This window comes from Zeus faber (genome assembly GCF_960531495.2).
Source record: "Zeus faber genome assembly, chromosome: 1".
NCBI classification, from domain to species: Eukaryota; Metazoa; Chordata; class Actinopteri; order Zeiformes; family Zeidae; genus Zeus; species Zeus faber.
This window is the reverse complement of record NC_137193.1, coordinates 42743818-42769501: the sequence shown is the minus strand read 5'-3', so window position 1 is coordinate 42769501 and position 25684 is coordinate 42743818. Positions and strand designations below refer to the sequence as shown.

Here is a 25684-nt window from a genome sequence, read left to right as displayed (position 1 = left end):
CCCCAGAAGAGACTATTTCAAAGTAATTTGGAATCAAAGGAACAAAGAATCTTGAAACACAGTATTCAAATTGTAAGAAACAAACACTCCAGCTTGATCCAGATTGGTGTGTGAAGAGATAAAGGTCAAGTCCAGGTCAGTAACCTTACACACGGATCCAGAGCGACGTTCTGTTGATCGCTGCCACCTACTGAACCTCAGGGAGGAAGGACCTCCCATCGACAACGACCCAGATAAATGTCATTGCTCCATGCTCCAAGCATTAAGATCTGAACCCATCAATATTAGTTCCTAAGTCTTATATATACACAATCTGAGTTTGCTATTTATGTAGACCCATGGTATTATTTCTGCTTTGTTTTCAGTTGAACATAATACGATGGAACATCTACAACCGCGTCCAAAACAATTTGAACTTTTTCCACTAATTGTGCCGTCTTATCGCAAAGGAATCTTCAGTGATCCATGAGTGGGCTGTATGTGTAGCAAATAAGTATTTTTTATTGTTATTATCAAAATAAATTGTTATAAATGTATTTTATAATGGGCCTTCAGTCATATTTATAGTATCAGATTTATTTACAATATTTTTGTAAATTAAAACATTTAATATATTGAGGCTTCCCAAAAGGTTGACAGAAGCCAAACGCAATTCGTTTTTGTTTGTGTGACGTTGCCATAATACAGACAACAAGAACAAGGTAAAAGGTAGTCACTGTTTAGTAAGAGATTGTTTAGCTTTTAATCCTAAAAAGCCCTCACGTCTCAGTAACGCTCTTGTCGAGGCCATTTCAAACTTACTTATCACGTGGCGCCATCTAGTGGACAAATGGGCTCACTGTTGGAAAGAGTGATAAAACATCTTTATTAGTGCAAAGTGTCGTTTTTGCTCGAAACCACAGCGAGCCTGCAGATCTTCTGAAATTCTGCATTTCGACATTTCATTAGGATTACTGATTATCCAAAATACAGAATCACAGAGATGAAGGCTTTGGCAAATAAAACAGTTCTAAACCCAACAATGCCTTACAATACACAAAAAAGATTTTAGGGAAAATAACAGTTTTTAAGAACACTCAGGGCACAGTAAAAATTTTAAATATTGCAGATATTTCACACATTTTATAATATATAGTATATCTTAGTTCATATTTGCTCATTTTCATGTTGATTTCCCTTTACCTGTAAAACATCAATTATTGCGACACCAGATTAGTTCTTTAAAATGGACAGTGAAAGCCTACAGTCCTGCTGTCATGATCACTGACCCACAAGTTCAACATGGATCGTGGCAACTCCATTAAATGGGTGACAATGTTCAAATCCTGCTACAAGCTCTGGAAGTATTCAAAGAGAAATCAAACAAGTGCATGATCAATACAGCACGAAAGGCGCATCAGGTGACTCATTAAACGTGAATGCATAAAAATTATCTTGAAGATGAAGGAGTTTGTTACACCAACAGACTCCTAAATTCTTCAAATACCCAAACTCAATCAAAGCAGCAAATACAATTTGATCTAATATTATAATCTAATATGATCAAGCGATTTAAATAAAGTCATGGTTTGTCTTTAATTTTAAAAACTTCTCTTAAACTTCTCTGATAAAATTTTTTAAAACAAATATAAATTTTTCCATGTACGCTTGCATTATTAAAGCATAAATATGTTTCTATATGGATCATATAGCCACATCATTTCCTCTGTTGTTGTTGTTGTTCGCTACTGTAACGGTATATAGTGACTTCAAACTAGGCTGTAAAACAGCCTAGGAAGAGATAACAGTGATTGTCACGAGTTCTTTGTTTCCGCAAACAACTGGCACCGCCTCCGATGGCCAACAAGTGAGCTGGACTCTAACTGTCTGGCTGTAGCTGGACTGTGTAATAGTGTAATTACACACAAGTTGCGGAGGTTGAGTGTGTGTGCACATATCTTACTCCACTGATAGCCCCGTATCTATTCTTCTTAGTCCCTGTTTGAAATGAGAGTGTGCAGCACAACCCCGCCCCCCTCCCGTGGCAGGTTCAAAAGAGCCTTTCCAGGTCTCTGGTGCCCCCTGCTGGCTCAGTGGGTGTAGTGTCCGGTCTGGTGCAGTTTGTGCAGGAGGCTGTGAGTGAGGTCGAACGTGGTGAAGCTGACCCCAACAGCGATGGGTCCTTTCACCCAGTTCATACTCAGGCCTTTGTAGAGTCCCCGTACAACTCCTTCGTGCGTCACGATCTCACGCATGGTTCCCAGGATGGTGTTGTAGGATGAGCCGGTGACGCCGGCCGCTTGCATGCGCCGGCGAACCACGTCCAGCGGGTACGAAGCAGACTGTCCGAGCATGCCTGCGCACGCTCCGAAAGCCAGGCGTTCATAGGGGTACGGCTGGGGTCTCTTTGTCCTTTCTAGAGAAAAAGGTGGAGGTTGGGGGAAAAAAAAGGAGAAATTACAAAACTTTAAAGAAATAATTAAAAGACATTACAACTTCTGTACTTGCAGTGCATCATTTAACACACACTTCAGTTCAAAGCACCTTACAGTACGTACATTTTGATACAAAACCAACCACTGTACATCACAACCACAGCTAAACCTTATAAGAAGGATCAATAGAGTTACAAAATTAAGAAAATATATATTTTTCCTTTTTAAACTTGAATCCCCATTGAGCCAGATTATATTTCTGTTGCCAGTGGAAAAAGTATTTTAAAATCTTCACAGTAGATAATGTGTACATATGTGTTGATTTCAGACCAATTTTCCTGCACTTTGAACTAAATACAACTAAGTAAACATGCTTAGTAAACATGCTCAGTACCCATGTGCAGTTTCTTGAGTGTCTCGTAGGTGAAGAAGGTGATCCCCGCGTATGGAATGACCCCCAGGATGGTCGGCGTGAAGCCTCTGTACAGGGTCCTCACACCCTCGTCCTGTGAGATCCGTGCAAACACGTGCATGATATTGCTGTACCTGTGGAGCACAAGGGCCTCCAGTCATATTTATAGTATCAGAAGCTGCTGGCGTGTTGTGCATACTGAGCTCAGCATACTGGTCATTCCTGTCATTTGATGGAACGACATGAGTGGGAAAACAGCTTCAAGTATATTACTAATTCTAAAAAAATACTAAGAAGAAGAATAAGAGTAAAGATTGCAATGCAGCAAATGCTACATTAAACGTTAAAACTTAAAAGAGCACTCAATCGATAAATGAAAACAATAATCAAAGCAGAGAATGAAACATGGATAAACGTAATTTCACTTAATCAAACTTAATTTAACAATTTTTTAGTTAATGTTCGTATAAGCACACACACACACACACACACACATACACACATACACACATACATATTTATAGCCTCACAGCAAAAAGGTCCTGGGTTCGATTCCCGCCTGGGGCGCTGTGCTCTAGCGGGTTATCTCCCAAATAGGAGCCTTTATGTGTGGAGTTTGCATGTTCTCCCCATGCTCACATGGGGTTTCCTCCACCTAGCGTCAGTAAGGACCCCCACCAAAAACATGCACACATAACCACCGTCCGACCAACGATGGACACTTGGTACCAGGTCCCTGGGTGCGTCGAGGAATGCTGCCCACTGCTCCCCCGGAGGAAGGACAAGCCAGAATGGGAAAAATGCAGAGGCCACATTTCACCGGCCACCATCCAAAAAAGCGTGTGCATGTGTGTGGTGTGACCAATAAAGATTACACACGCACGCGCACACGCACACACACACACACACACACACACACACACACACACACACACACACGCGCACACGCGCACACGCGCACACGCGCACACACGCACACACGCACACACGCACGGCAGCAACTCATTGCATGAAGGCATGTAGACATGATGAGGATGACTTGCTGAAGTTCAAACCGAGCATCAGAATGGAGAAGAAAGGGGATTTAAGTGACTTTGAACGTGGCATAGTTGTTGGTGCCAGACGGGCTGGTCTGAGTATATCAGAAACTGCTGACCTACTGGGATTTTCATGCACACCTATCTCTAGGGTTTACAGAGAATGGTCCAAAAAAGAGAAAATATCCACTGTGCGGCAGTTGTCTGGACGAAAATGACTTGTTGATGTCAGAGGTCAGAGGAGAATGGGCAGACTGATTTGAGACAATAGAAAGGCAACAGTAACTCAAATAACCACTCGTTACAACCAAGGTATGCAGAATACCATCTCTGAACGCACAGCACGTCAAACCTTGAAGCAGATGGGCTACAGCAGCAGAAGACCACACCGGATGCCACTCCTGTCAGCTAAGAACAGGAAACTGAGGCTACAATTTGCACAGGCTCACCAAAAATGGACAATAGAAGATTGGAAAAACGTTGCCTGGTCTGATGAGTCTCGATTTCAGCTGCGACATTCAGATGGTAGGGTCAGAATTTGGTGTAAACAACGTGAAAGCATGGATCCATCCTGCCTTGTATCAAGGGTTCAGGCTGGTGGTGGTGGTGTAATGGTGTGGGGGGGATATTGTCTTGGCAGACTTTGGGCCCCTTAGTACCAATTGAGCATGGTTTAAACACCACAGCATACCTGAGTATTGTTGCTGACCATGTCCATCCCTTTATGAGCACAGTGTACCCATCTTCTGATGGCTACTTCCAGCAGGATAATGCACCACGTCACAAAGCTTAAATTATCTCAAACTGGTATCTTGAACATGACAATGAGGTCACTGTACTCCAATGGCCTAAACAGTCACCAGATCTCAATCCAATAGAGCACCTTTGGGATGTGGTGGAACGGGAGATTGCATCATGGATGTGCAGCCGAAAAATCTGCAGCAACTGTGTGATGCTATTATGTCAATATGGACCAAAATCTCTGAGGAATTTTTCCAAAACCTTGTTGAATCTATGCCACGAAGAATTAAGGCAGTTCAGAAGGCAAAAGGGGGTCCAACCGGGTACTAGAAAGGTGTACCTAATAAAGTGGCCGGTGAGTGTGTGAGGTGTTTTTGTTTTTTTCACACACACACACACACACACACACACACACACACACACACACACACACACACACACACACACACACACACACACACACACACACACACACACACACACACACACACACACACACACACACACACACACACACCCTTTTCCCCTGTAAGAAATCCTCCCTGCCTTGAAACGAAAGTAAAAATAAAAAAGCAAAAGAAAAAAAAAAATCATTAAAAGCCAACCCCAATAAACCCTCAACCACATGTAAAGGAAATAAACTTGAATAAAGTGCAAAAGTTCTTAGAAGTGATTTAAAAGATAATAGATAGATGATAGGTGGACAGTTAACTGATGAAATGCACAAACTTTCCATTCTATTCTTTGCAACATTTCTCACATTGTGGCTTGAAATTGCACTCAAATATGGATGGGGACATGAATCTAATTGATGAAAACTCACGTTTCTCTGGCGGTGACGGCCATCCTGGCTCGAACCAAGTCCAGGGGATAGGTGAGCATAGCGGCTGTGGTGCCAGCGAGCGAGCCGGCAAGAAGGCGGGGAAGAGGAGGCAGAGATCTGGGGGGGGAGCATTGTATCATAAAAGAAAGTCGTAAATCAAGCATAATGTAGACTAAATAAAAGTGCTTTAATGCTGAAATACTGAAAACTTAAAAAGGGACAAAACCAAAAAGTCAAACTTTTTGCTGGAAAGAATAAAGCTGAAAAAGATAACATAACTGACATAACTGTACAAGCCGCAAAGCTCCATCAATGCAACTATAAGCAAGTCTCACACAGTTAAGCCTTTCTAGTTATAATCTTATCTCCACAAACGCCCCATTCTGGACAGAAATGTTAGGTAAATATTACAACGGCTGCACACGCTTAAGTATTGAGCTTCTACTTACTTTCCCTGGAAGCCGTAATAGCCGCCCAGTAACCTCTTGTACTGTTCGTGGGAGCAGAACTGGATGGCGGCGTAGGGGATGACACGCACCATGGTGGCCGAGTTCCCCCTCCACAGGCTGAGGACCCCGTCCTTTACATAGGAGCAGTACAGTAGACGGAGCGCCTCCTGCAGGGGGAGGGGGTAAATGAATTGTCTTGGGTTGATCTCATTAGAGATATAATCACCCGTCTCCCACAAAGCACAAAGCAACGTGTACAGAAGAGAAGACGGACAAGGGTGAATGAGTGACTAAGCAAGTGAATTAACGATTGACTTAGATCTTGCAATTGCTCGAAAGGAATATTGGTTGCCTGCATTTCTCATAGAAAAACAGAAGTAATCGACATTCTAGCTGCAAAAGCATCTGTGTTTTCATCTTATCTTAACAGCACCACATCTGAAAGATCTGTATATGAGATGATTTAACTGAGCTCACCTTAGCAGAGAAGCGGTTTGAGGACACTGCGAGAGGCCGAGAGAGAAGGAAAATCTGAGAGTTAGATAACATACATCCTCATGTAGGCTAAACATCTACTAAGAGGATTAACATTTAGGAACCGGTGCCTCGGTCTATGGAATCTCACACTGTCACAAACAGGCCGAGTCTTATTACACACACACAAACAACCACAAAACAATTTATATTGGGACAAAAGAGTTTGGTTGTTTCTTTATATTTCCATCTTTAAAGGTTTTTATAGCTGCTTGCCTTGGAAGATGATCTTGGTTCGATCCAAGGGAGCGATGACCGTTTTGGCTACAGCGCCCGCGAATGCACCGCACAGCAGGGAGTCAAGCATGGTCCAACTCTGCCTCAGCTCCTGTGCATAGGCACATAACACCACAAACACATATGTAGAGGTTTCATAATACAACATCCTTAACGCTGACCACTAAGAGCCCAATCCTAAAATTTTTGCTAACGCTAACCTAATTCTCACCCTAAGTATGCCCAAACGAGGGCATTAAATTAACCGTGTGGGAGTCTCTTCCCAAAGGTATGGGTTCAAGGAGAGACTGAGTCTTTCCGGCAGGGGGGGGGGCACCGACATGGCGGGAGATTTATTAATAATTATAAACAAAAAGGCTTGCTGGCCAAACACGGAAAATAAAATAAAAGGAATAATCGGTGTCAGTGTTTCTCCTCGGTTGCGGTCTGGTCAGCAGGCATTGCAGAGACTTGCACTACGCGATCCCCAGTGCAAGACAAAACAACCCGTGAGAAAACTCTCCCAGCCAGGTTCGACCAATCAAGCACTAATAAGGCGGACCCAGTACAGCTGCACTGTGGCAAAAAGCCAGCACAGTTAGCCGCATATTGTGGGTTAACCACGCACCCTCGTCTGCCACATACGGCCGACAGCTATAACCATCGGCTACCACCATCTGCGCCCCCAGCTAATGGATCACCTTGAACTTAAAGGGCTTGAAGGGCAAGGTACCAATGGAGGATCCGCGCTTTGTTACCCTTCATGCAGTGGAGCCACTGCAGCGGTGCGTGGTCCAAACAGAGGGTGAAGGGACGCCCAGGAGGTAGTAGCCCAAGGCGCCACCTTCCCACTGGGTGTCGAGGCACTCCATCTCGATGGTGCTGTACCTGGACTCCCGCTCGGGGAGCTTCCGGCCCCGATGAGCCCGGTGGAGCCCTGGCCATTCTCCTCCAGGCCATCAGAAGGGGCCCAGGTCCCGGCGCTTACACAGCAAGCGGATCGGCTCCCGGGATTCTTTCATGGGACGTCCTGCCCCCCCCCCGGGTCCCTGTTCAGGTGCCCCTTGTGGGCAGTTCCGCCTGCCACACACCAACCCGAGTTATGTTTTCAGGGACACCGAGGCCAAATGTTGCAAATAAACCTGTTTATTGTAGAGAGTGGCAAGATGGAACCAACCGGGAGCAGATGGACACATGTCATGACAGAGGCTCTCCCTGTGTGTGTGGGGGTGGGTGATTTCCCTGCTGCTGGTTCATTGCTCTGACGAGCAACAGGCATACAGCCACCCTGATCCCGGGCCCAATTACCTAGACCCAAGACAGGTGGGGCTGCTTAAACCACACCACCCCCACACTACAAACTGTTTTATGTCAAGTGCTTATGAAGATCTAAAAGTAGGCACAAGCACACGGACAATCCCACAACTTCCAAGAAAAAGTCAACAAAAAAAAACAAAACACTGTAATTAATCATAATTTAAGATAAGTATTTAGTCAGAGCGTTTTGCTTAGCAAACATGGAATCCAGGCATAGATTTATTGCTCAGTTGTTTGTGTGCCAATTCAGTCCGACCTTTTATCTTTCGGGCAGATAAACGGGTGTTGCCATTTACATCCTTCAATAAAGTCGAGTCACAGTTACTGATTTCCACATGTGACGCATCGACAGGGGATAACATAACAACAACGTGTGGCTGCTTTCAGAGTTTGTTGGATCCAGTCAAAAATCACACTACTGACCAGAGGGCTTTGAATTTCCTGCATAACAGAAACAAACGTTTTACAAGTAGTGTAATTTTCCACAGCTACTGTACATAAAACTATAGCAATACTTCCTTTTATTTACTGTATTATGTTACTGTACATATAAAATTTCCCCTTCCTGCCACAAACTGTCTTGAATGTCCTGGGATCCATCCAGCTTCATTTTTCTCAGAAGCATACTTTATTTTAACTCAAACAACTGCAGTGGCACCTGAACTACAGGAAATTAAATTCACCTTTGGAGACATTGTTTGAGCCAAACCGAATCAAATCTCCTTCATACAGGTCAACTCCTGCCAAAGAGAAACCACCCGTCACAATGTTCCGAAAGGCAGCGGTTACTTGATAGCCTTCGCTGGCAGTGGCTGACTTCTATTTAGAATGCTGGCATGGAGGTAAGCCGAAGCTTGCGTGTACCAGCAAAGCAGCACACGTCTTAACACCAGCACAGTTCTTAAGCGACCAGAGGGAGTTGTTGTTGTAATGTTTGGTAGGAAAACACCCCGCAAGTCTGGATATGGAATATTTAGACATTTCTCTGTATTGATTCCAATTGGGGCTATTCTCAACAAATACAACTGATAGGTTTTCAAACACTATTATCAGCCATGCAAATACCTTAAGGAAAAAAAATGTCAAAAGCACAACTGTCACATTTGGCAAAATTAGCTACTAGAGGGTGGATCTGGAGAAAAATACACAGAAATAGCACTCACATTAGCCTGGGTGGAGGGAGGCAGGGACAGCACTGTGGCCTGGGCTACAGGGAGTGATCTCTGGTGGTCATGGACACGGTGGGCCATGGGTGCCCTTGAAAACAAAAGCAGACACTCAAACGACAAGATAAGACAGGACGTAACGTCAAGCCTATCCGACAATTCTACTACGACAAGATTGGCACAACGTATCTTGCAGACGTGCACGCCACTCCGCCGGTGTCTGGGAAAAATGGGTTACGCTGATTTATCTGTCTTGCAATCGGTTACTTTTGTTGCTGGCCATCCACAACGTTGTTGGCAATAATTGTATACAATAGAGCAAAATGCAACTATATTGAGAACAATAAACAGCATCGGGAATAACAAACCGCGCACAGTGGTGAAAACAAACAAGGCCCGTGACAAATGTTACTTTTGAGTAAAGGTTGACAGGACGCGTCCCGTTACCTTTGCGGTGCTTGACGAACAACAATCCGTATTTGCAATCTCCAAAAATAGCTTATTTATCGTTCACCATTCAGCCCCCGCGTGCTGTGGCTTGTTTTCTCGTTTGTTGTTGTTGTTGTTGTTGTTGTTGTTTGGTGCGGCTCAGTCGCTGCCCTGCGACATGCTGCTGGCCCTGGCGGAGCTTCTTTTTTTTTTCTCTTCTCAAGGTGAAAACCAAAACGTTGAGGCGGCAACGAAACTAGACTGAGTTCAAATGTCTGCGAGACGCTTCTTCGCGGGGTTGCAGATTGGTGTTGCGGGCGAGACCGCTCGGGCTTCCAGAGGCTTATCAACCCGAGGGCAAGTGCTCTGGTGTTTTGGACTATACACACACACACACACACACACACACACACACACACACACACACACACACACACACACACACACACACGCGCGCCGAAGACGACTCGCAGCGCTTTGACCAAGTATCGCGATGATAGATGGAGAGTCGGGTTGCCAGGTTGAAATGTATTAAGTATTAACTGCAGCTGTTTCGATACGTCCTGTCGACCGATGGGTTCACATCGTGGGATCCGCAGCAAAATGATGAGACACGATCCGCTGCCAGCAATTGCGTCATATACGAGAGTGGTCACGGTTTCAATTTTATTCCGTAACTATAGTATATACACATGTCTGTATATACACAATCATACTCCCTCCATCTGTTCCATTTTATTCCATTTTATTTTTATTGTATTTTATTTTATTGTATATATTTTTATTTTATTCTACAAGTATTCAACTACTGTATTACGTGTTAGGAGTCAGTTAGTCGGTCCATTAGAAAGATTTTTTTTTCCTATGACATATTGTGTGTTATCACCGGGTGCGTTGCATTACATTTCACTGCATACATGTATGAAAGTATGTGTATGTATGTGACGAATAAAAATCTTGAATCTTGAATCTTGAATCTTGAATCTTGAATCTTGAATGCAGCTATGGAAGTTTCGACAAAATCGTATCGAACAATACAAATCGTATTAGAAGTCTCCCAGAGTCTTTAATCGCATCAATGGCTATACAGGCAATCTCTACTTAGAAAGTAAACCAAAAAAAAACAAAAAACAAACAATAATAAATACATCTATTTAATAAAATGTAACTATATCGATGTCAATTGCACCTTTTGTGAAGGAACAGTATCACATGTGTTCTGCTTTTGCCCACATGTGAAGTTTGTTTTTTTTGGGGGGGGGGTTTCTAAGATTTTTGTGTTTATAGTAATTTTGCTTTATTTTGTAAACATGCAATTTTTAATTGTAACTCATGCCAAGAAAAATGTATTTAAGAAAAAACGTTATTAGTTAGGTATATTGCTTATGGATAAATTACTTTTACATACATATTATTTTAACTAGGTATTACTGCCTTTGTACAAACTATTTTGAACTCTACTACCAAAGAGAGTATGGGAGTAGTAATTGTAAAACGTATTTTTGTGTAATATGTTGTACCCTGAGCTGTTCTGTTTGTGTCTTGTTCAAAAACTAATATTAAAAAAAAAAAAAGTGATACGTTTCAGATAATAATTCTAAATAAAAGGGAGTCGTCACATAAGCAGTCCCTCCAAATAAAAGCATCACATTTACTATTCATATGTTTTCAAATTATACGCTGACTTCTCAAATGCAATCTAATCAAACATCGACCCAAATAATATAAAAAAACATAACAATTCCAATTGACCATGTATGCCACATCGGATAGAATCAATAAAAAAAAAAAAAAAATGAACGCTCGAAGCTTTTCGGAGTCTTCTGCGCGCCGCACCTGGCAACCCTGGAGGCTAGCCAGCCAGAGAGCTGAAAACTTGTTGTTGTTGTCGGGGGAAAATGGCGTCCAATGTCGAGGCCCCGGAGCCCTGGTACCTCGCCCTGCTCGGCTTCGCGGAGCATTTCCGCACCTCGAGTCCACCCAAAATCCGGCTATGTGTACATTGTTTGCAGGCCGTGTTCCAGTTCAAACCTCCCCAGAGGATCGAGGCCCGGACGCATCTCCAGCTCGGCTCAGTTCTCTACCACCACACGAAGAACAGCGAGCTAGCGCGGAGTCACCTGGAGAAGGCGGTGAGGCGGGCGGCGGGGAGCGGGGGGCCGCTCTAGGAAAGAGCGGGGATGACGCCGAGCGGGCCCGGGCACAGGCCGCACTCCGCTAAACCCAATTTAGATCCAACATATTCAAATACGTTTTTCGCTATTCGCCAAAAAGTTCAGTTAGCACACGCAAGGTTTCGTTTGTGAAATGTAGTAACTATGTGCAATGTGCTTATTGTTTTAGACTCATTAACCATAAGCTAAATTGTCGCTGATTGGAAGTAGTCGTTCATTCATAATGAATGTTAATGTGTTTTGTAACTTCACCGCACTCATTTTGTTTTTGTCTGCTTTTCTTTTGCAGTGGTATATATCTCAACAAGTTCCTCAGTTTGAAGATGTCAAATTTGAAGCTGCGAGTATTTTGTCAGAACTATTTTGCCAACAGGTAAACTGGTCTGCCTTGTTATTCTGTTAAAACAGCCTTTTGTCATAAGTTGAATGTATATTTACTGCAGGTATTCTCACTATCTGAATGCTAATTGCAACAGATGATGAGAAGAGAATGGTGTTAACATGAGTGTTCATACTTACATTTCTACGATATCTATTCACCCCTGAATAGTGGTTATTATACCAATATTGTGGTTTTATTCTGTGTGTTTTTCAGAATATGGTAGATTCTGCAAAGCCCTTACTACGTAAGGCCATCCAGATTTCACAGCAGACACCTTACTGGCACTGCAGGCTTCTCTTCCAGTTGGCAGTAAGTACTAATACAACTATAAAACACGTCTCACTGAATGATAAACAAGGCTTCATTCAATCAATGTTCTTTTTAAAGATCTGTATGTTTTAGACTCTGAGATGTGTATTCATGTTGTGCTTTCAGCAACTTCATACACTGGAGAAGGACTTGGTTTCGGCATGTGACCTGTTGGGTGTTGGAGCTGAGTACGCCAGAGTGGTGGGCTCGGAATACACCAGGTAAGTGCAATAATATCACATAATATTTAAATTTAAAGTGCATAATACTTATTCAATGGTTGTCTTTTATTTTTGTGTTGAAGAGCTAACTTTGTTGTTTGTTCTTTGTTTGTTTCTCTTTCAACAGAGCATTGTTTCTCTTAAGCAAAGGAATGGTAAGTCTTACCTGGATGGTCATATTTTATTGTATTGACATGCCAAATTAATTCCACACTTCGGGCACAACTATTTGCTTGCGTCTGTATCTGTAATGCACCAACATCATATTCTGCTAAATGGCATGGGTGTTTTTATTGGTGTATGTGTGTTTTAGTTGCTGCTGATGGAGAGGAAACTTGGGGAAGTTCACCCTCTGCTGACACAGTGTGGGACCATTGTGGAGAACTGGCAGGGAAACCCCATCCAGAAGGAATCTCTCAGAGTCTTCTTCCTTGTCCTTCAGGTTACACACTACCTGGATGCCGGACAGGTAAGAGATTTACTACGGCTGGGCAGGTTGTTTCATAATCGGGCGATTGACGGTCACTGACACATGCAAAAAAAAAAAAGAAAATGTCATAATTGGAAGTTGATAATGTTTTTCTAAAATGTGTAAAATAATCTAGATTTACTATAAATATACCTAAATAATTGAATATAGGCTTAAACACCACACGATCCCTCTAAAACAAAGCCAGCAATACTTCTTCTTGCAACAATCGCGCTGTCTCTGAAGCGAGCCGTCTTTGACACTACAACAGCATCGGTCTTTAGTGTGACGCTTAACATACAGTTGAGAAGAATCACCCTGATTTAATAAACGTATTTAAAATGATAAAAAATATTTTAAATTACTTAATTTAATAAATGCCGTAGCCTCAGGTGAGGACAGTGCTGACTTGCTGTGAGCGGCCGGTGGTGTACCGGCTGCACCGGCAACGGAGCGCACCGTAACAGTCATCTGATGCCCATTACGCCCATTGTAAATTAAAGCGTTAAAAAATTATTTGAATATTAAATATGTTAAAACATACAAATTTGATTGGGATTATAGAGGAATATCTGCAGTGCTAATAGCTTTTAAGGTTCATTTTGACGAGGCACGTCTCCCGAGTGGAGTTGTGCAGTTGTAGTAATAATTGCAGCCTAATAATAATAGCCTAATAATAATTAAAACTACTACTACTACTACTACTACGCATAAAAATAATGCATCCGAATGCGGTTTTAACACCACTGGAAACGTAGTCACACGCTCATGCCTCAAACAGGAGAAGGTGAACGTGCTCATCTTCTTGGCACAGAACCTTGTATAAAGTCAACTGAAAATCTTAACAGGCCAGACATTTTATTGTATTGTTTGCTTGTTTGGGACAATCACAATAAACAGGGACAGCACATTTTGGCATTACATTTATTTTTATTTATTTAACCCTACTATACTTCAACGTTATATTGTTTGACATGTAATTAATATCCAAGAATGTTAAGGAAGGCTATTTAATTTATTAATTCAGCCTGAAAGACGGCTGACGAAATACCCCCCCCAGATCAGACAACAATGCTTATCGATTCGATTATTAACAAACATTTCGACAGGCCCAGCCCTACGATTTACATGTCTGTGTTCTGTATGAAATTCTGAAATGTGATTTAAGTTCTCAAATTGTTTGCTTCAACTAAAAGACTACTCATTCACAGTTGTAAAAAAAAAAAAAAAAAAAAAAAGTTACATTTGCATCCCTGAGTATGGTTGAATTAGCGACTTCAAAATAATAAATAAATTCAATAATTGCCAGTTGTTCTTAGATTTCACTAGTAGTAGTATAGATAAGCCATTCAATCACATTTGTTGATACTCTGTAATAAACTTTATGTTCCTGTTCACTTCTTCCCAGGTGAAGAGTGTGAAGCCATGCCTGAAGCAACTGCAGCAGTGCATCCAGACCATCTCGACACTCCATGACGACGAGATCCTGCCCAGCAACCCAGCAGACCTCTTCCACTGGCTACCCAAGGAGCACATGTGTGTTCTTGTTTACTTGGTAATGGCATAATTCCTTCCTATGCTTTTTCTCAAATTTCATACATTTTCACTTGGGAGCTTTCCAGTAGATTCAAGATTCAAGAGGTTTATTTGTCACATACATATACATATGTTCATACATATATGCAGTGAAATGTCTTTGCAATGCACCCAGAGGTTATGCACAATAGTTTGTAACCGGACATAATAGCTAACCTAATTTCTACCTAGCTAACTAACTGAAAATAACTGATTCCTAAAACGTAATGCAGTTAGTGAATAAAATAATATAAATAAAATAAAATTAGAATAAAATAAGACTCAAAAAGGTAATACAGAGTTGGGGTACAAAATAGAGGTAAAGGGAATAGAGTTATGTATATGAGAGAGGCTATTTGTATATACAGATATGTACAGTACAGTATACAACAGTACGACACAGCAATACTGTAACACCGAACAGAACAGCAATACAGCGCAGTATTCAGTAACCCACAACAGTGATACAGTAACTTACAGTACAGAATGCTACATACAGTACAGTAAGGCAGTGGAGCCTATGTGAGTGTCTCAGTGAGGACCCCTAGTGAGTTCAGCATTGACAGTCCTTAAGGCTTGTGGGAAGAAACTCTGTCTCAGTCTCCCCCGTCCTCGCTGTGCGGCTTCGGAGGTGCTTGCCCAACTGCAGCAGCTGAAACAGTCCAGTAGTATTACAGCCTTAGACCCTGAGCTTTATTTTATTTTTTTATCAATCAGGATGAGAGTTGCTAAAGGAAACTAACTCTTAGTGTGTGTGTGTGTGTGTGTGTGTGTGTGTGTGTGTGTGTGTGTGTGTGTGTGTGAAGAAGGCGTCCCTGTACATAAACAACTTGGGCATCGTCATGTGGTTACGCCCCCAGTCACATGTCTTGTTCCTCATACAATAATTAGCAGTCCGAGAGCTTTCAGGCGTCCACAGTCCACAATCCCCATTGTGCAAGTGCAAGATAAGTACAGAGCTCAACAGTGAGTTTCTGGAAGTGAAAATCCCATTCGTATTCTGAGTTGAGGATTTTGATTATTGGCCATAATACCATTCAAGGTAGACAGGGTAGTCCACAAGCTATTCGATTGTGAAACGATGGTATATGCTCCTGTAGAAGCCACAAGTCTGTATGATGGGTGTCATGACATGTCACTGCATATATGTATATGTATGTGACAAAAAATCTCTTGAACTTGATATTAACCTTGTTTAAAGAAAAACATTTTGTATTTGCGATATCATGGAGAAGGACTACACTACCCACAATCGTAAAGTGTAACAGCAACAATCTCTGATTGGTGGAGCTTGCTGTTACTATGGAAATGTTTACCACACCCGTAGTGACATTTTACGTTGTTTTACATCACTGTCGTCAAGGGAGTTACTGCTACCACTTGATTGTTTACATTGCGTTGACCACAGAGCATGATTTCAAAACTATTATTAACAATGTAAACACTATAATAATGAGGGGTTTAAAAAGAAATGAGGCCAAATATTAATTTATTATCCGGTACCAAGATTCAATTACCTCCAGTACTTGCCTCACAGAGTAGAAGTCCTGGTATGTCACAAAGCTTCTACTTGACGTCCATTAAAGCTTCATCCTAAACCACGAGCTGTGCTCGGCGCGCTGTCTCTACTCTCCGACAGCAGGTTGAGACACATACGCTCACTCACACACACCACTGCAGCACCCACATAGCCCCGCCTCCTCTCACTCACTCACAGTGCAGTGCTTCTCATCACTTGCTCAGGTTGTTTGTTATGGTGGGGGTCCTGGGAACGGGGCATGCTCTCCCGTTTCTCCGTGTCGGGGGACAGCATGCAGTGCCGCATGCAGGGCTTTGGTTGCAAAGTGTGGGTTTGTGGCACAGCAAAAAAAAATTCCCAGCTCCGTTACTTTAGACCTGCCAACCTGCACGCTTGTTGTGTACCAACTACTTATCCACCGAGGTGTAACGCTGCATTGCTGAGGTAAAATGGGAAGTAGGGGAATAATAATAAAGCACAAAATCGTGACAGTATTGTTAACATATAAAACATGAGATGCACCGATCGATCGGCTGGTGACCGGTATTGGTTGGTTTTCACCGGCTGATCAGTGTCAGATAGATCCGATTCTGTGCTGGTCAAATTTACATGCCGCTACTGTTCTCATGTACTGTACTCGTAAAAATGCTCCGATACTCAAACCCGATACCAAAGTAATGTAACGTGGTAGCATAGTTGACGATCAAAAAATAGAATAAAATAAATAAAATGTCGGCTGTCTGGAGGTACTTCAAGGTAAACAAAGTAGATTAGATCAATTATTTATTCATCGCCTAACAATATTCTAACATAGTGCAGACTGTGTATCTATCACTTTCAGCAAACCGCGCTTATGATGAAAGGTTTTTGACGAGTCACTCAGTAAAACGAGTCGTTTGATTTGATTCACTTGGTTTAACGCACGGTGAGCGAAGGAGGACTTCCAGTGAGGCAGAGTGAGAAGAGTCGGCCATTTATTTTATTTGTTTATTATTTGCAATGATTGCAATTTATTTGCAAAGTACCATATACATATAATATACATGTATTTGCACTGCAAACTTTCATTTGAAGTTAGAACTGGACATTTCCATGTTAGTTCTATGTTGGGTCCTTCTCAAACTCTGACAGGTTGAATTATACTAAACTAGGTGACAGTCCCATATTCTATTTTATTGGAATTCCGTGACAGTTTCATTTTCTAATATTGTTACATAGTGAATAATGAACAATAATCAAAATCATCAAACTCACATTTATTGTAACTGAAAATTGCAATGGTAGTACGTATGTGCAGCTGTCCAATCATGTCAGTGTGATCAGATCATGCAATGTATTTGTCATAGACGTACAGCAGATCGGAAATCTGAATCTGCTGGTCAGACAAAAAAAAATCTGAAATACAAATCGGCCAAAAAATTGCAATCTGTCCATCTCTAGCTGGTTAACCTGTTCGGTAACTTTACAAGATCATTTTAAGGGGTATATCCGAATGAAATTAATGTGTATATATACTTAACCGTAATAGTTTGCGTACGATGTGATGAGCCTCATTACGAGACGGCTACAGTGTGAATAACTGATGGAGTCATTAATCTGCAGTAACTCAAACATCATGGACACTCTGTTACACTATTTGTGTACTCAAAATATTTTCCCAGGGTTGGCAGGTCTAACTTGTTCTCCGGTTCCATCGCTAGCTCTGTTAGCTGTCCAGCCCATAGGAAGCAATAGGGAACCCATGCCGAAACTTATTTAAGCTCGTTAGCCCTCTAGTTTAACTGAAACATTCACATGGAATTGATTTTATTTACTTGTTTTTTATATTCAAATGCATTTATTTATTTATTTTTATTTTTTAATCAGGTGGCATTTATCACACTTCCCTCTCTGACGGCTGCGCCGATGCGCGCGCCAGAGATGAGGTGCCCGCGATCGGTGCGCCAATACAGTGTGTTTTTATATTATAAGTCTTCTTATGGAACGGAGAAGTGTGTATGGAACGATATTGTGCGTAATGGGGACACTTTCTCCGTGACCCGCTCCCCGATTGCCCCTCTCTATGCGAAATGCGTAGAAAATAAGGCAGTGTTAAAGGTGTTAATTCTGCTCTTAACTTGTTTTAGTTTTTCTCTTAAAAATAAAAAAGCCGATAAAAGTAACGTTAAAATACCAGATCGATAAGGAGTATCGGCAAGAGTAGTGGCACCATTAAAATATTAACAATACCCGTTCCTCTGTGCTCCGTCCCGACACTGTTTTTAGTTGTTTTATTTGGAGGAACGGGGCACCACGATTGGGGCATACGGAGAGCCGTTTTCATGTCCTGTCTGTATGGGACAATTCACACATATAAAAATATATTAATAATTCCCTTTATTTATAATTCCTCATTGAAATTTTATCCCTGTGCATTTTGTAAGCTTATATCTGTTTTATCCTGTTATTTGCAACTGCACCGAAATCCTGGTAACACCCGCTAACATTTGGCATTTGTCATCAGTGGGAAAGGTAAAAGCGGAGTCTCAGTCCCGGGTCAAATGACCCAGCAATAGACACAGGTTTTAATCTGCTTTAACCTTCGATTGGGTCTGATGTAAACACGACACCCGGGTCGACCCACTAATTTTGGCCCCTTTAACAGCTTGCGACACACGTTGGAATGTTAATAGACAGGAATATCCCTGTATCTTTCGATCACTACATATCCCATTAAATATCGAAAATCAGAAGATATTGACTTTTTTACCGCATGGGGGACTTTGTGGGACTTAAATGTTGTGATTCGTGGTGGGGTCGCTCCATAGGGAGCACAGCGAGAGAACCCCCACATTCCCTGCCGGGCTTGGAGTCACCCTAGCACCGCCTCAAGCCGGTCTCCGAACCGGAGGAGCGTCTCCGCTCCCCGCCACTGAAGGACCAGTGCACGACAGCATCATTACTCTATGTTGCTTCTACTGCAGTGTCGGGTCGTCCACGAACGATCCAATTCTTTTGAGCGGCAGAGAATACTTCTTTTTCCAAGTTTTACAGTATTATGTCGTTGTTTGTTTTAGTTGCCATCTCCTTTGCTGTTGATTCCCAATCACACTGGCACTATGACACGCCCCTTTTCCAGCGAGTTTGTGACGTAGAATGTGAAAAAACTGCATTTGTCGTGGCAATGGGAAAGGTGCCAATGTCTAAAATTTGACATTTCAGTGATAATTTTGGTGTAAAAACAGTATTATTGTCATGCACACTGACTGAAAAACTGCTCAGCTTGAAGAATCTCCGTGGACTGACAGGTTTCCACTGATCATTCAACTCGTCAACTTTCATGAGTCAGGGGGCAGCCCTATGTTTGCTACAGTAATTCTGTTGTTCTCTGCTACTAGCCAAGAAAAACATCATACCTCATACATTGTTATATTTATCTTTTAAATATCCAAAACTGTTCTAAACCTATTTCTTTGAATGGAGCAAAATAAATATCATTATTTATTTCCTCAAAATTTAATTGGTGTTTTAATGCCACTAACAACTATGAGTAAAGAAACAACATTTTGATTTTGGGACAGTTTACATTCACTTCAGGGCGGTTCCGGGACGGTGGTGGGGGGAAAAAAATAAGTCTGGAGCCCTGTGTCAAACTTGAGCTCCTGGCTTTTACTTCAGCACTTATTAGTGTGTCCGAACACCATATTGTCTTATCTCTTCACACAGATGTAGAACAAATGAATGTGGTTCGGCCTTCACGAGCTGGAAAACACCAAGATCAGTAACTCAAAGGATAGCGTGACCCTCCTTTGTTATGTGAGCAAAGCTTATATGAAGAAAACATGTGAAAATGTACCTGAACAACTTGCACAAACAACTTCCAGAGGCAATGACATTATGTGGAAATATAAAGAGGAAAGTTTTGATTCATCGGTTATATAAGTGAGAATTCATAAAAAGATCATTTGTAGAGTTCATGGAAATTTCAATTGAGGATATCTTCTTCAGTATCTCATTAACTTGTTAGGATTAGGGTTTTTTTTTTAGTTAGAGTAATTCTGAGGCATTGTATAACACTATCAATTTGTTTCTAAATGTATTTTCCATCATTGTACAGGTGACGGTCATGCACTCCATGCAGGCAGGCTATCTGGAAAAAGCCCAGAAGTATACAGACAAGGCCCTCATGCAGCTTGAGAAACTAAAAAGTGAGTTCCTTTCACTGATTTTCTGTTTGCTTTCTGTTCTCCTGGAGGTCATTTTAAGCAAATTAAGTTATAATGTAGAGCTTCACTTTTCAGTAGTGACGCATCAAAATGAAAATTCTCAGCCGAAGATTTACGATTATCTATGATCAGCGTGATTAGGCAACATTACACCAATAGAAGCAGCTATTTAACATACTGCAGCCTTTAAAGACATATCCCATAGTAACTATGGGATAAAGAGCATGGTTTGCCGGTGTTTTATTGTATCATTACCACCACAGGAGGGCAACAAAAATAATTTCTCATAGATTGACTCAAAATATTCATCGGTTTTTGTCAAAACTTGCTTTTTCTGAATACTGAAAATGTTATTCTTAATGTTTTCGGTGACATTTCAGAATGTAATTCAGTTCAGTGCAGCCCTAGTCTTCAGCAGCGTATTTGTTTCACTGACTTGCTCCCTGTTATTCCAGTGTTGGACTGCAGCCCCATACTCTCTACTTTCCAAGTTATTCTACTGGAGCACATCATAATGTGCCGACTCGTCACTGGTCACAAGGCTACTGCATTACAAGAAGTATGCTATTATTTTTTTGCAAAGTATCTTATCTTATCGAATTTCATACCAGAATTTAAGTAACGTCCAGGAACCTTGAACCTGGTTTCTTCTAACATTGTGTCAAAAAAAGTATTTCACCAAGAAGCAGTATTACCGTGTTGACCTTGAATATCTGGTCACTGCCACTCTAGATCTCTCAAGTGTGTCAGCTGTGCCAGCAGTCGCCAAGGTTATTCACCAACCACGCGGCTCAGCTCCACACGCTACTAGTAAGTATTCTCATCCAGCATTATCTCTGCACGTGCAGAAAAGCCATCAAGAAAAATAAAACGGCCATTATTAAAATGTAATGTAAAATCCCTAGTATTCACATTTAGAATTTATCAAATCGAATTTAAGTCTTTATAGGCTTTCTTAAAAAATTATTATATATAGTGTGTGCCCGTGTGTGCGTGCCCAGATTCGACTCTGGCACAAGGCCGCCATCCTCACTCTCCCTCCCTTGCCTTTCCTGTCTATCTATACTGTCACATAAGAATGAACATTGCAAAATAAAAAAATAGATTTAGATAGACGGATATTAGTCTAGACTGGCGACCTGTCCAGGGTGTCCCCCGTCTCTCGCCCAATGACAGCTGGGATTGACTCCAGCCCGCCCGCGACCCCACAAGGTTAAGCGGTATAGATAATGGATGGATATTAGTTTGCATAAATATGATTATATAGTATACTGCTGTAGTAAATAGCATAGAACACACATCCTTATCCTGGTACCTGATCTTTCTTCCAAGGGTTTGTATTGCATCTCGGTGAACTGTATGGATAACGCAGAGGCTCAGTTTACCACTGCTCTACGGGTAAGTGTTGGAAACCCTGTTTCTCCCTCTAATATACAATAATTGAGTAAACAGTTTGTTTGACCGCATGTGCGTTTGTGTTTGTACTTCAGCTCACCACACACCAGGAACTATGGACGTTTATTGTAACTAATTTGGCCAGTGTGTACATCAGGGAAGGAAACCGACACCAGGAGGTTAGTCTTTCTGCTTTCATATTTTGTGAAAGACATAGAATAATAGAACTATCTAATTATAATGATGAATTGCATACTGCAAAAAGTAAAAAAATAAGAAGAAGAAAAAAAGGTAGACTACATAGTCACTTGTGGTGGAATTAGATTAAGATTGGAACTATTCTCCCATTGGCAAAAACTAAATCTGAATGTTCTACAGCAACAGACATTGTAAACAGATAGAGATGATTATACAAGCAAGCTAACTGAGCAAGGGAAGCATGTTCAATATACAGGAAGTCACATATAGAACTTTTTCTATTTATTTTTTTAAGCTTGCTCACTACTTGAAAATAAATAATGACATTGTCTTAAGATGAAAACTAGTTTTACCCATTTGTTCCCCGCTTCAGCTGTACAGTCTCCTCGAGAGAATAAACCCAGACCACAACTTCCCTGTCAGGTAAATTATACATAACAAAAACAAGGTCCTTTCTTTGCACTTTCACATTATTTCTGGAGGTATAGGTATCTTTCAATTTAAATAATGTTTTTGTTGTTGTCAAACTATACAGAAACATGGAAATTAGTGATGCCACGGTGAGGAATCTTTCTCACCGGTTAATAAACTACAACACCGGTGTTACCGGTAACAATGAGCAAATATACAATACCTTGCCCCTCTTGTTTTTCTGGTGCTCTTTCCCATCCAGCTCCCATTGTCTCCGTGCTGCTGCTTTCTACATCAGGGGACTCCTGTCTTTCTTCCAAGGACGCTACAATGAGGCCAAGTACGGACCCCCCAAACCCCCTTTTTGTTGTCGTGCCCACAGAATTCAAACTTATTCATGTTAAAACGCCATTGAAACCCTCTCAACAAATAGTGAAGAGGTCTGGGACCTTGTGTTCAGATTTTTTGCGCTTTGTTCTGTGGCAGACGTTTCCTGAGGGAAACGCTGAAGATGTCTAATGCCGAGGACCTGAACAGACTGACGGCCTGCTCCCTGGTGCTGCTGGGTCACATCTTCTATGTACTGGGGAACCACAGGGTGAGACTGCGTCCATAACCGTCCACCCGGCTGCCACCTTATTATTATTATTATTTTTATTTTTTTTTGTGACCACTGTGAATGCCTCCACTTAACCACTGAGGACAACAAATGACTTGTGTTCTCTTTTCCATAGGAGAGCAACAACATGGTTGTACCTGCCATGCAACTCGCCAGCAAAATACCTGACATGTCTGTCCAGCTGTGGTCTTCAGCGCTGCTAAAAGGTTTTGGTTTGTTTTCATTGTTTTTATTTTAGTTTGAGTAGTCGAGGAGTTCGCACGCAGTATAAATAACAAGGGTTGGCAGTATACAAAAAAAATGTATACAAGCTTAGTTAGACTTCAGAGGAAACATAACTTCAAAATGTTTTGACGTTGATTCACAGTCCAAAATTGCACATTTAAAAATGTTCCAGTTACTTTTTAGACGACCTCCAGTATGAGACCAGATGTCTGCTTAGTTGTTTCAGGTCAGAATTGTTTCACAAATTAAAAGTTAGAACAGTACAAAAAAATCGAATGGGCAAATGATAACTTTTAGAAAAGAAAAGTGAAGTTGTCAAATAATAGATTTGTTTTTAATGTTTACATTCATTTCAACAATTCTCATTCGGGACCAATGGCTACATTTCTTGTTCATGGACTTGATCTTATCGTATTTGAGTATAAATGTTATTACATGTTTTATTTTATTATGTTTTTGTTGCACCAACCATTCGGTCAAATGTTTACCCTACATCAATTTAGTTTTGCTAATATAACTTGATTCATAGTCCAAACTTGCAGATTGGAGTTTTGATTACATCAAGGGAAATTCTTTCCACCACAAGGCCACAAAGTATTGTTTTCCACCTGTGTTGTGTTTTTAGATTTGAACAAGGCCCTGGGAAACACCATGGATGCCCATGAAGCGGCCCAGATGCACCAGAACTTCTCCCAGCAGCTGCTGCAAGACCACATTGCTGCCTGCAGCCTCCCAGAGCATAATCTCATCAGTGTATGTAGAAAATCGTATATTGTTCCCTGTCTCACTCGACAGAATAACCTGCTACAAAACCTGGTAAATCATGAAGTTGATGCAGGAACTCTGGACTACATTGTATTACTTTGGTATCTTGTAGTGGTGTCATGAGCACATGAGCATCTACTTCTGCATTGGTTCCCGTGCACCCCTGCTGTTATTCAATGTTTATCCGTTTTGTGTTTTTCTTCCTGTTACAGTGGACGGATGGCCCTCCTCCTGTCCAGATCCAGGCCCAGAATGGCCCCACTACAAGCCTGGCAAGCCTGCTATAAGAAACTGTTCAATCTTTTACATATCCCCAGCAGGCAAACTATATTGAATGCTAAAAACTGATGCCTCGAGACCTACTGCCAGGATTTGTGAGGATTTAATAGGGGTAGGCTTGCAGCGAGAGCCTCTGCTTTATTAGCTTCTCAAGGTGGCTTCCTAGTAGTCTAGTTATCATTTTAAATAACCGTTCACTACTGTTCTATATGTAATCTGCCAGAGGTGTATCCTGGCCTATATGCATTGGCAGTGACATTTTGTTGGAAGGGTGAGGGGGAACTTTTAACACATTAGAACAATGGATCCTTTACCTCAGCTATTGAGAACCCTGTGTTAAGACAGGATTTGTTCACTTCGTTGGAAATTGAACAGGAGGTAAGTAGAGATGCAGTAGAAGAAATTAATTTATTTATGTTGATATTTTTGTAACTGTTAAATATTTAACAGCTTGACTCTTCTTTGTATGAATGCTATTTTTCCTTATGCATGGAAGTTACTGATGTTGACTCCCTGTACAATTGTTGCAAAAGAATGAACCTTGGTAGACGAATGTTGCACAGTATTCATTTTAGAAGTGACAAAAATATTTTGTATGTTCAAGAGTTTGAAGAGTTTAATACAAATACAATAGCCTTTTTCTGACTTTGACGCTCGTCCATTTGTGCAGTTCTCCAATGGACCAAAAGGTGTCTCTAGTGAGTCATCCAATGAGCAAAATGAGGAAAAAAAAAAAAATACAATTGCTTGCTGTGAGAGAAATGCAATTGTGTGTGTGCCCATTATTTTTTTTTTTTTTAACACACTGAACTTTAAATACACTTAAATAATATATGATTCCAGTTCATACGTTCAGTTTTACAAATAATGTTCAACTCAAAATTTCTGTAATTTCAGATATTCAAAAAGTTAGTTTATTTTGTAATACTTTCATTTGTCTTAATAGTTGTAGTTGACTGATTTTCTTTACACTTTGTTTGTATAGATTTACCACTTGTTGAACATTTATTGTACAGTGACATTTTATAAAGTCAAGTTAGTAAAGTGTGATATGTATTTTTAGCAATCCTATGTAGAAATCAAACTCAATGCTTGGTATTTAAAGCGCTCTGTAAGGACACATTTAATTTTTGAGTACTGGCCATATTATACCCAATGCCTGTTTTTATTGCTCACATTGTTTTAAACAATTTTCCAATAAAAAATATTGAAAAGAAATGGTTGTTTTTGGTGTTGAGTGTGCATGTACATGGAGCATTTTACAGACACTCCTAATGCAGGTACATGGTGCATTATTATTTATTTTTACAAACAAATTTCTCAAGTTGTCAAGTATATTTCGTAGGTAAACCTTGATTACAAAACTAAGAAGTCAAAACCTCAAATGAAATCTAAGTGTG

At 41.1% G+C, this 25684-nt stretch overlaps 2 protein-coding genes across 2 annotated transcripts; one reads left to right on the top strand and one right to left on the bottom strand.

The window, feature by feature from the left end:
* Positions 1-841: 841 nt before the first annotated feature.
* Positions 842-9952, bottom strand: LOC307235918 (mitochondrial coenzyme A transporter SLC25A42-like). Its single transcript, XM_080008177.1, has 8 exons — positions 9557-9952; positions 9107-9200; positions 6627-6738; positions 6354-6379; positions 5877-6043; positions 5428-5544; positions 2809-2960; positions 842-2395 (listed from the first exon to the last, which is right to left on the bottom strand). Exons 2-8 carry the CDS (start codon positions 9191-9193, stop codon positions 2070-2072), a joined length of 987 nt encoding a protein of 328 aa, XP_079864303.1. The 5' UTR covers positions 9194-9200; positions 9557-9952; the 3' UTR covers positions 842-2069.
* A 1475-nt stretch (positions 9953-11427) lies between these two features.
* On the top strand, positions 11428-25101 carry mau2 (MAU2 sister chromatid cohesion factor). Its single transcript, XM_080000688.1, has 18 exons — positions 11428-11670; positions 12002-12085; positions 12308-12403; positions 12530-12624; positions 12752-12779; positions 12938-13093; positions 14502-14648; positions 20284-20374; positions 20848-20951; positions 21125-21202; positions 21725-21790; positions 21883-21966; positions 22359-22408; positions 22659-22736; positions 22883-22994; positions 23131-23221; positions 23866-23993; positions 24218-25101. The coding sequence occupies exons 1-18, from the start codon at positions 11437-11439 to the stop codon at positions 24290-24292; spliced, it is 1797 nt and encodes a 598-aa protein (XP_079856814.1). The 5' UTR covers positions 11428-11436; the 3' UTR covers positions 24293-25101.
* Positions 25102-25684: the final 583 nt, after the last annotated feature.

What these genes read in the sequence shown, in the direction of transcription:
- LOC307235918 (XM_080008177.1), bottom strand. Translation starts at nt 9,193, where the DNA reads ATGGCCCACCGTGTCCATGACCACCAGAGATCACTCCCTGTAGCCCAG. An exon ending in CTCCCTCCACCCAGGCTAAT is followed by an intron (nt 6,739 to 9,106) that starts GTGAGTGCTATT and finishes GCCTATGCACAG; the next exon opens with GAGCTGAGGCAGAGTTGGAC. An exon ending in AACCAAGATCATCTTCCAAG is followed by an intron (nt 6,380 to 6,626) that starts GCAAGCAGCTAT and finishes GGCCTCTCGCAG; the next exon opens with TGTCCTCAAACCGCTTCTCT.
- mau2 (XM_080000688.1), top strand. Translation starts at nt 11,437, where the DNA reads ATGGCGTCCAATGTCGAGGCCCCGGAGCCCTGGTACCTCGCCCTGCTC. An exon ending in CAGAACTATTTTGCCAACAG is followed by an intron (nt 12,086 to 12,307) that starts GTAAACTGGTCT and finishes TGTGTTTTTCAG; the next exon opens with AATATGGTAGATTCTGCAAA. An exon ending in AAGGAAACCGACACCAGGAG is followed by an intron (nt 21,967 to 22,358) that starts GTTAGTCTTTCT and finishes TCCCCGCTTCAG; the next exon opens with CTGTACAGTCTCCTCGAGAG.